The 11,095-nt window shown below is 38.8% G+C and overlaps 1 protein-coding gene across 1 annotated transcript in view; it reads left to right on the forward strand.

Moving 5' to 3' along the window:
• IQGAP1 (IQ motif containing GTPase activating protein 1) overlaps nt 1-10,222 on the forward strand; it is a 115,942-nt gene extending 105,720 nt beyond the window's left edge. Inside the window, exons 36-38 of the mRNA XM_063314180.1 lie at nt 2,274-2,396; nt 7,981-8,089; nt 9,913-10,222. Coding sequence (XP_063170250.1) covers nt 2,274-2,396; nt 7,981-8,089; nt 9,913-10,026 — 346 coding nt within the window. The 3' untranslated portion in view covers nt 10,027-10,222. The remainder of the gene's footprint in view (nt 1-2,273; nt 2,397-7,980; nt 8,090-9,912) is intronic.
• Nucleotides 10,223-11,095: the final 873 nt, after the last annotated feature.

Genomic DNA, 11,095 nt, shown 5'->3' on the forward strand with positions numbered 1-11,095 from the left:
ACCAATAAAGTTATCATAGGAGGTGTTAAAACAATGGCAAAATATTATATTATTATGTATTATTTATAAAAATGAAGCCAGACTGCTCACTTGAGGGAATGATATTAAAGGCAAAACTGAAATACTTTGGTCACATAATGAGAAGACAGGACACCCTGGAGAAGGTGCTGATGCTAGGGAGAGTGGAGGGCAAAAGGAAGAGGGGCCGGCCAAGGGCAAGGTGGATGGATGATATTCTAGAGGTGACGGACCCGTCCCTGGGGGAGCTGGGGGTGTTGACGACCGACAGGAAGCTCTGGCGTGGGCTGGTCCATGAAGTCACGAAGAGTCGGAAGCGACTAAACGAATAAACAACAATGGTTTCTAGTGGTTAAGGTGCTGGGCTAGAAACCAGGAGTCTGTGAGTTCTAGTCTCATCTTAGGCATGAAAGCCAGCTGGGTGACCTTGGGCCAGTCACTCACTCTCAGCCCGACTCACCTCACAGGGTTGTTGTTGTGGGGAAAATAGGAGGAGGAAGAAGTATTAGGTATGTTCACTGCCTTGAGTTATTTATAAAAAAATAAAGGCGGGATAAAAATTAAATATATATATATTATAAATAATTTTTGTAATGGCGATAAAAAATCCAGAATAAATAAAAAGTTATGGTATGTATCCCAGAAAGAAGGAGGGTTAGGTATTCCAAATATTAATATGTACTATATAGCTAATCAAATGAGATATGTTCCTAATATGATATATGGACCAGAAAAATTGATCTGGGGAGAAATGGAGTTAGGGGAGATAAGTGATAAGGATTGTTTTCTTTTTATACAAAACAAAAAATGTTTTAGTGAGATAAAAAACCCAATAAGTAATGCTACTTTACAGGTTTGGCATAAAAATAAAAACATATTTAGTCCTGGAATATCACCACCGATTTTGAATTGTAGATTTAGAAATACTCCCAGAGAATCTTAAGGCAGGATTAACAAAAGATATGGAGCGAGCTGGAGTATTAAGATTGAAGGATTGGTTAAGTAAAGCTTCTAGTAGAGAGGATATAAAGGGAATATTTGGACAGAGTAAAATATCTTGGTATAATATATTGCAATTGGAGTCATGGACTAAGAATTGAGTAAAACAATATGGGAAATGTAGACAATTAACAAAATTTGAGGAATTAATAATACAGTTAAAGCAGAACGGTACAGACAACGTAATAAAAGGGTTAGTACGTAAAATTTATAAAATACTGATAGAATGTAATGTAGTACAACAAGGAATGAAATTTAGGTGGGAGAATGATTTAGGTATTAATATTACAGAAGAGGAATGGTCAAAAATTTGGACACAATTATGAAAAATATGTCTATTAGAATTAAAGAGAATTGTTATAAGCAGTTTGGAAATGGTATATGACTCCAGTAATACTAAACCACTATAATAGCAATAATTCAAAAAATTGTTGGAGGTGTAAAAAAGAAATTGGGACGTATTTACATTTATGGTGGGAATGTGAAAATGATTAAAAAAGGTTTTTGTTGAGATTAATGAAATGCTATCTATTAATTTGCAAATAAGTCCAAAAATTCCATTATTGTTAAATTTAGGAAATATGAAATTAGAGTGGCAAAAGAAAGAGACGATAATAATTTTTGTTAGTGCCTTAAGTTTAATAATAGTTAAAAATGGAAAGTGGATTATGAGTATGAGCTTGAAGATTGGTTTAAAGAAGTATGGAATATTGCTATTAATGATAAATTGACATGTGAACTAAAATATAAAAAGGGTTTGGTGAAAAGGAACGATTTTGATGCTATATGGGGTGAATTTCTGGAATATGTTCTTGTTAAAGGGAAGGGAGTAAAACTGGATCAATATATATTATCTTTTAGGAGAAGAGGACTTATTAAGAATTATTAATAATAAAAATGTGTGATAATAAAAAGAGATAAGGAGGTTTATAGGTCCCACAGATGATGGGTGCACATAGAGGTTAAGTTATAAAGTTATATGTGTTGTTTTGGTTGTTTGATCAAATTATTTTATGTTTTTTGTTGTTATTGGTTGTGTGTAATTAGTATTTTAAATAATAAAAAATATATATTAAAAAAAATACACAAAATATAGACGTTTTTGGGAGGAGAAAGAGGGGATCCTTCTCTTTTCAGGTGTGACAATAACTTTGGGCCAGGTCCATTTCAACATTTGTCAACTCAGGGCAAGCAGTAAATGTCTCATAGATATTGCTGGACTTTCCTCAACAAGATACTGATCTGTCTTACCTTAGGGTCTCAAAAAAGCCACGGGAGATGAAAGGAAAAAAGAGCAAGAAGATTTTTCTGAAATATACAGCAGCCCGACTCCATGAAAAAGGAGTCTTGTTAGAGATTGAAGATCTGCAAGTTAGCCAGTAAGTATTTTCTGTACCAGTGGAGCAATGTGGGAATAAATAAATCTTGCATAAGTGGCATCGTATTTGCAACTGGAGAAGGCAGAGCCATTTATGAAATGTTTCTGCCCTTATCTTTCTCCATCATCATGAGGCAGAGGCGGCATCTGTCATCTGGAAAAGACATACACATCCTTGTTGCAGATCTGGAACAGTTGTTGGCTTTCCAGGTTGGGCTTGTGAGCTCATACAGAGAAGAATCTAGGATCTATAGTAAAAGATTCACCTTGCTGTATCCTGTAGCCATTGGTGTGCATCAGAAACTTGAACAGATGATGGGAGGTTGCATCAGAGGTTGCATTGGAGATTTGGACAGGACATCTGTGTATGGTCCTATGAGTATCTTGAAATGCCAAGCCAAATAGGCCTTGTATGTGAAAACCAGTACTCTGAATTACACCCAGAAACCTACTGGTAACCAATGGATTGACCATAAAACAGGCATTATATGATTAATTTACAGGCCACAGCATTTTGTAGCAATTGCCATTTCTGTGTGGTTTGCAGAGGCAGCGACATGTGGAGTGCATTGCAGTAATCTAAAAAGTTGATGAAAGCATGAGCTACTTGGCCAAGTTCCAGTTCAGAACTGAAGCTGGCATATATGCCAAAGCTGAGTGAAACCCCTGCCCCTCCCCAGCCATGGCCTTCACCAGCCTATCAAGAAGTAGCCAGGAGTCTAGGAAGACCCCTAAATCAGCGACCTGCTCTTCTGGGTGGTGGAGTGCCACCTTTTCAAGGACTATCACCAGAGATGATAGAGAGGCCTTCTGCACAAATAGCAGCTCTGTCTCAGTTGGCTTCAGTTTCAGCCTGACTCATGCCATCCAGATCTGAATGATGTCCAGATACCAGTTCAGGACTTCAACTGACTCTCTGGCTCAGCATTTCTCCCCATCCAGGTCCCAGTAGAGGTTATCTTCCACATCCACCAATGCCATTTTCATCCCATGAACAGATCTGGATCCAGAATGAAATGGATCTAGCTAATCTTCTTTAAGAGTGCTCTGCAGCTGACAACACACCACTTTCTCAACATTTTTCTCAAGAAGAGAAGGTTGGAAACTGGGTGATAGTTGTCTAATACTGCAAGTCCAAGGTTGGCTTCTTAAGGAGGGGATGCACCATAAACTTTTTCAAGACTGATGAAAACATCCCCTCTTCCAAGGAAGCTTTGACAGTTCCCTGGACCCAACTTGTAAAGCCCTCTAAAACTGTGATATGTGGGAATGACCTTGGGAGAATGGGGCAAGGGATGCTGCCTAGGGAACAAATAAGAGGCAGCATAGCCCACAGCTGGATAGTGGGAAGGGCTGAAAAGGAGATGGGAGGAGAATTGTACTTTCAGACTTGCAAGATTGTTAATGTAGCTTTACAATAAGGTAGAATTAGCTCATTTCCCTGCAAGGTGGGGTTGATACCACCAAGCCAAAAGGCAATCAGAGTGTGATCTGACCACAGCAATGGACTGACAGTGGTGGTCTTTGCTACCAGGTCATGTTGCAACTGCTCTGAGAGAAAAGCCCAAACCCAGAGTGCAACCACTGGTATGCATCAGGCCTTCAATGACTTGGACAATTCCAAGGCTGCAAACTCCTGAGCTGCCCCAGACTTAAGGTCACCTGGTAGAAAGTTGAAATCCCTGAGGACAAATAGTTTTGGGTCTCCATAGTCAGCCTGGTGGCAGAACCCAACAGGTCAGGTGGAGGTGATGCTGGGCAGCAGAGAGGGCAGTACAACAGCAGCAGTCCCATCTCTTCCCTAGAACCCCAACTTCAACCACAGGGTCTCATGTTTGGTTATCAGATTCTAATTCTATATTCTAATTATAGTCCTTGGTTAATAACCACTCGTTCAGCAGCTGTTTAAAGTTATGACATGCTGAACCAGTGATACGACTGGTCGTTGAAGTTCCGGCTGTCCCAGTACCCCTGCAGTCACGTGCACACAATCAGGGCACATGGCAACTGACTTGCATTTATGACAGTTGCAGCGTCCTGTGTCATGTGATCGCCATTTGCAATCTTTCCTTCCAGCTTCCCACAAGCAAAGTCAGTGGGGAAGCCTGCAGGGAAGGTTGCAAGTCTCTGGTGAGTTGCTTGCACTCCTTTTTTCCCCCAAGGAGCCTGGCTACAGTGCCTGCAGCACTCCCCGGCCCATGGCAGCCACCTGTGCACACTCCCCCACCCAGCAGCAGTTAACCTCCAGCCCCGTCACGCTGCACCGGCCACCCGTGCACCTTCGCGCACCCTCACGCACCCAGCAGCAGCCACCTCCAGCTCTGCTGCGCTCGTGCCTTGGCCACCGACACACGCTCGTGCACCTGGCAGCAGCATCCCTGGCCCCCTGTGCTTGTGTCTCAATGGCCACCCGCACATCCTCTCCCACCTGGCAACAGCCACCCTCAGCCCTGTTGCATTCATACCACAGCCACTCGCATGCCCTCCCACATCCAGCAGCAGCCATTTACCTGCCCACCAGTCTGCTATCGAGCCTCCTGGGACTTGCAACTTCTTGCTGGCTTCCCCATTGACTTTGCTTTTTGGAAGCCGGCAGGAGGTTGTGAAGAGGTCCTCACTTAGCGACCTGTGATCTTTGTTTAACGATGGCAGTGGGGAGTGTCAGGATTGCTGTCCAAGAAATGTGGTCACGTGACATCGTGCTCTACAACCATATTGCTTAACAGTGGAAGTTACCATTCTGATTGCTGTCGTAATCCAAGGACTACCCGTATGACTAAACCACCTCAGATTATTTTCATATTGATTACTTACTTTTGAATTAGTCTAAACTCATTAATCACCCATTCATTAGAGAGCCAGTTTGATCTAGTGGTTAAGGTGCTGGCTAGAAACCAGGAGTCTGTGAGTTCTAGTCCCGCCTTGGGCATGAAAGCCGGCTGGGTGACCCTGGGGCAGTCCCTCTCTCTCAGCCCAAGAGCCAATCAGGCGTGGTATGAGAGTTCTAGTCCCTCCTTGGGCATGAAAGCCAGCTGGGTGACCCTGGGCCAGTCCCTCTCTCAGCCCAACTCGGTGCAATGTAGACTAGCCTCCTCGTGGTGCACCCCGGGCAACGTGATTTGTCACGGCTCAATAGGCTGCACATCTGGCTGCTGGACCTCACAAGGATTTCCCAGCAAGAAAAAAGCAGCATGAACCCAAACTGCTATGCCATATGATTTTAAAAAAAAATTGATTCTTGACCCAATCTCTTGTTTAACCAAGGACATTTCTTAAGTAATTTGTTTCTACTGTGTTTCTTCATTTCTCCTACAGATCCATTTATCACTTCCATATGATAAAACGGGCAGAAGCATGTTCTTATGTAGTTTTCCCTTTTTTCAGCAAATGTTAATTCCTTGCAACAAATCAATCTAGCTGAAAAAATTAACACAATAACTATGAAAAATATAAATTTGGCCATCCTTTGCATTTCCGTAATAGATGAGCCTTGCCTAAACAAATGTGGATGTTTTCTTTAAGGTGTATTCTCATATTCCATTTTAGCATTTTTAAAAATCTGCTCTTGGCTTTTTGTGCTTCGTTTTTCAATTCTATATTATTGTTACCTTTAGTCTTATTGTTACTTTTAGCTTGTTTTTTATTTTAATTTTTGTTAAAGATTTTAAATGCAACAGTAAAAGGAAATACACATTAAATTCAGAAAAAGAGAAAGAATGAAACGTGCAAAGAAAAAAAAGGAAAATAGAAAAAAGGAAAGTAGAATAAAAAAAATATTTAAAGTAACTTCTAGCTTTCATCACAAAAAGTAAAAACAAATTTGATAACTCATCACCCCCTATAAAATTACAAATATCTCTTCCTCCCATAACCCATCCCTTCCATCTGCAAAATCAACTTTTCAGTCCTGGTGTCACCAAAAGTCCATAAAGGGTTACCAGAGCTTTATAAAAACATGTCTTATTTTAATCTTGATCTAGAATTCATGCAGATGTTGTCCTTCCCATGCAAAAGCTTCTTTGAGGCTTTAGCATACATCTTTTGTAAATCCAGTGGAAAGTGATTATCCAGGTCTTTGTCTTGGTTTGTCTTTTGTATTTCCCCTTTGATTTTCAAAGGCTTAACCAGCTTCTTTTGTGTATCCAGTAAAAAGTCCCTAACAGGGTCGTTCACTTGGCTGTTCTCTATCTTGTAATCCACACTTTTCCCAGTCATTTGTATTTGCAGTTTGAATGGCTTGCCTGTTTTGTAATCCACATTTTTTTAATCCAATATTTGTGATTCCACTATTTTGCATCCAGCAAAATTTGTTTTACATCTGTCATTCATTAACATCTTTTAGACGTAGTCTATCCATAGAAGCAGACATCGTTTCTGATATTAAGACGCGCTCTCTGCCTTTTAGTTTCCCTCTTTTGTCTTCTATTTTTTGTACTTTTTCTATTTTTATAATGGTTTTATAATTTTTATTTGTAAGCCACCCAGAGTCACTTTTATATTGAGATGGGAGCTGTATAAATTTAATAATAAAATAAAAATATTGTTGATATTGTGGCTACTAATTTCTGGCCCCATTCGTTGAAGATCTCCTTTAATATTTCAAATGTTGTAGTATTTTGTGTCATTTTGTAAATCTCAGTCCTTAAAGGCAAGGTTTTTTTCTTTTTTGCCTGGACTTTAGTCCCCTTTAGTGGCCAATTTAAATCATGAGGTCTCTTAACTCTGTTACAACTTGTAGTAGTCAAAATAATTCTGGTTCTCACGAAAAGCTGTTTTATACACACACACTTGTTTCTGTTCCTTGGAGACTGCCTAGACACGTCCCTGCAGTTTTCTTGACAAGGATTTTGGAAGTGGTTTGCCACTGCCTCCTTCCTAGGGCTGAGAGAAAGTGACTGGCCCAAGTTCACCCAGCTGCCTTTGTGCCTAAGGCGGAACTAGAACTGAGAGTCTCCCGGTTTCTAGCCTGATGCCTTAATCGCTACCCCAAACTGGTTCTCTTGTTTTATATAGTTAATTTCAAAATCTTACAGTAAAAGTTTCAATATTCCAAATTTGTCTGGACTCTTAATTCATTTATAACTTTTTTAGTTCAAATCTTATTTAGCTTTTTGCTGTTTATTTCAAATTCTTTAAAGTTTATAAACATAGTTAATCTTTCTTTTCAGGAATAAAGATACACTAAGGTGACTTTTCAGACTTGTCATTCTGAAGACCTCTAATAGCCTTAAGATACTTAAATAAGCAGTTTCCAAAAGAGATTAGAAGCAAGGTTAGCAAATTTAGTGTCCTTTAAAAGGTGCTGGTCGTGGTTGTGAGCTTGATGATTAATCCCTTTGTCTCCTGACTCTCAGACCCAGCTTTAGTTTCTGTTTTTTTGTTTATCAAAATAATAAAAATGGGGGAAATGATTTTGATTGAAAAGTCATTTGGCTGACATCTCTGGCAAGCCAATCCATCCCTTAAATCTTTGTCCACTGAAACTTGTATACTCTATTTTGGTTTTTTTTTTTTAATCCACAGCTGCAATAATATTTCCATTAATGTAAATAACATGATGTCTCCTCATGTATCCATCTGCATAGGTTTAAAAATGTGATATTTGAAATTGGCCCAACAGATGAAGTGGGAGATTTTGAGGTAAAAGCCAAGTTCATGGGGGTTCAGATGGAGACATTTATGCTACATTATCAGGTATGGACTTTACTGCTATTTTGGTCATCTGCCTATAAGTGTTTTTCAAGTTACCCTTGGGTTGCCTGGGGGAGGGAGGATGTTAACTTTGCAAACAATTACTGGCACATATTTTTAAAAGAAAATAAAAATCTGGGTGAAGAATAGAACGATTTGGTTGAGTTAGCTAGGCAAAAGGGGAAAGAAGATAATACAGTGATAAAAGCTTTAGGACTTGTATTTAAAGGTATTGTTGATAAATCATAGATCTTTTTTAAGTGGTGACAATTAAGCAAGGAAGTATATGTTAGTATTCCTATATTTCATTCTGGTACCAGAAACTATAAAATAATCTATCAGTATCTTTGGGGTTTCTATAAGAAAGAGTGCTACCTTCTATTCTGCTAGCAGTATTATGTGCTGCATTACCAACTTAACTGGAAAATTCTTCTTTCAGAATGTTAAACCAGGGGTATTCATCATTGGCTACAGTGAAATATTCTCATTACGTATATCTAATTTTGAAAAGAATGTCATTAATTCCAAAATAACGTATTTTAAAAGTAGGAGGGAGATGATACAAGGCTTGGTGTAGATATGTGCTAGGACTAAGAAATTTCATTTGGGTACATGTATTTGATATTATTTTAGCCTGTTTTAATAGCCTTAAATATTAATACTTATACTAAAATGCTTGTTTATTTGCTTATTTATTTATTGAATGACAAGCTCTGGTTGGGGCACAACAAAGTCAAAACAAAAATAGAAGTTAAAAATAAACAGTTAAAATAATATAATAAGAAACCAATAGCAAACAACATAGGCATCCTTAAACCAAGGGCTGACCAAGTACTGGAACAATACTGCTTTGGCCTGTTGATGGAATGCCTTTGCTTCTCATAAAAATAGGCATCCCTTTCTATTCCTTGAAATGAGTGGTATAGCACCTGCATCTTTCCCAGGGATGCTTGATGCTTAAAGACTGTAAACGTGTTCCCTTACTAGTAGGCCAAATAATGGCTTAGCTTTAGCCCATTAAGAGCTTTTTTGAATATAGAGCAATACCTCACAATCCTATTCAATTATACTTCCAGTCCCAATTGCAGGATTAAGATGCTTGTTCTCATGGTTCTTTCTATATCCTGGCTTGCTTCCATGTTCAGGGATATAGATCTTCAGATATATTCTGATAGATGCTGCCATCATTTTTCCGGCATATCTGGCCTGTTTCAGTGTGGCAAGAAAGTCTGGGTGCAGGATGCAGTACATCTGGTGATGGGCTGCTCATCAGCAAGCCCTCTTTGAAAAACAGTCTGGGCTGATAACATGGGATGTCCCATACTCACTGCTTGATAGTTTTATCTTGATTTGATTGCACTTTTCACCAAAATCTTGCACTGAGCATCATTAACCTTTGATGATACAGCTTTGCAGTTGAGATGGCTCACAAATGTCTAGACACAAATAATTTTAGGTGAATAGCCAGCCATTTTGATTAGCCACTGAAAATACATTTTTCGTTTCTTTACCATAGAAGGTATTCTCTGAATCACTGTGTGAAAATTATAGTCCCAACTTGCATTTTTGATTGTAGCTGTTATTTTAATGGAATTCTAGTAAAAAAGGCAAACAAAACAAACGTAGGAAATTTGGTTGAGAACTTTAAATCCAGAAAATACTTGCTCCCCCCAACACAGAGCTATTGACAAAAACTTTCCCATTTCTCAACCACATTCTTACTACTTGCCATTATTTTTGTTAGAATCAGGTTTTGACACACTTGGGGTTCTGTTATCCTTAATTCTTGGCAAAGCCTTGACGCAGCATTCTCTCTCCCTCTCCAGGATCTGTTGCAACTGCAGTACGAAGGTGTAGCTGTCATGAAGTTATTCGACCGAGCAAAAGTGAATGTTAACCTGCTTATTTTTCTTTTGAACAAGAAATTCTATGGGAAGTAAGTCCCATTCCTGGAAAGCATTTGGAAAGGGAGCTTTTCCTGTGGGCTCATGGTAAAATCCTGCATAGGATCTTTGTCCTCTGTATGGAATCTCCAGCTACTTGCATCTCCTTCTGACATTGCTACACAAGTTTCTTGCATATTGTTTCTTGAATACTTGCTAAGTGGTCACAATTAATTAAACCATTGTTAACGCCTTTTCTTGTCTCTGAGTGCTTGTTCCACGTAGAAGAGAAGCTAGTTGAACCTCTAGAGGTCTAACAAAATTCCTAGCATGCTGAACAGACAACTAAAGGAGAATGATGCGAAATATCACTTATTGTGGATATTGAAATATCTATAGATCATATACAGTGTGAATGTTTATGTTTCCTTTATTGGCATCAAGCTCCACTACAAACTTCCTTCTTTTTGCAACCAAATTTTTTTTTTAACCCCTTTATCTTGAAAATATGTTTCTCTGCAAGCTGTAGTACAAAAAGGGCAAAATGAAACAAGTTGCTAATCACACATTTTTAAATAGAAAATTTGGTCCCAATGGGAAAAATAAGTGGCTTACTGTTGGAAAAGAGGGTGTGGGGTTGAGGTCTCCTATAGAAACATATAAATCCCTTTCTCAAAGTTCACATTTATAAAGTTCAAATGAGACTCAAAATAGAAAAATACATATATAAAAATCAGTATCCAACTTTTCTAACAATTTTTTGGAATATACACATATAGCTATTAAACCAGCACAAAATCAGACCTTTGATGCCTTGGAAGGTAAGGCAGAACACTTAAAAACATCACAAGATTCTGCATCAGGGCTTCCCAAACAGTGAGGTGTGCCTCCCTTGGGGAGGTGCAGACAGTCCAGGGTAGATATGATGAACCTTTTAATTACATTGTTAAAAAAACCATCCTCTCCAAAGTTTCACTATATTGTTTTCATTGTTCATTTGTGTTCATTTGGTTTTCGGATGTTTTGGGGAAGTGTGTCCCTTAAGATTACACTAAAAGGTGTGATGGCAAAATGTTTACAAATTCCTGTTCTAAATGGTGGAGCTGCTCATAAGCCCTAAAGCGGG

Source organism: Candoia aspera, chromosome 13, assembly GCF_035149785.1.
Source record: "Candoia aspera isolate rCanAsp1 chromosome 13, rCanAsp1.hap2, whole genome shotgun sequence".
Classification (NCBI taxonomy): domain Eukaryota; kingdom Metazoa; phylum Chordata; class Lepidosauria; order Squamata; family Boidae; genus Candoia; species Candoia aspera.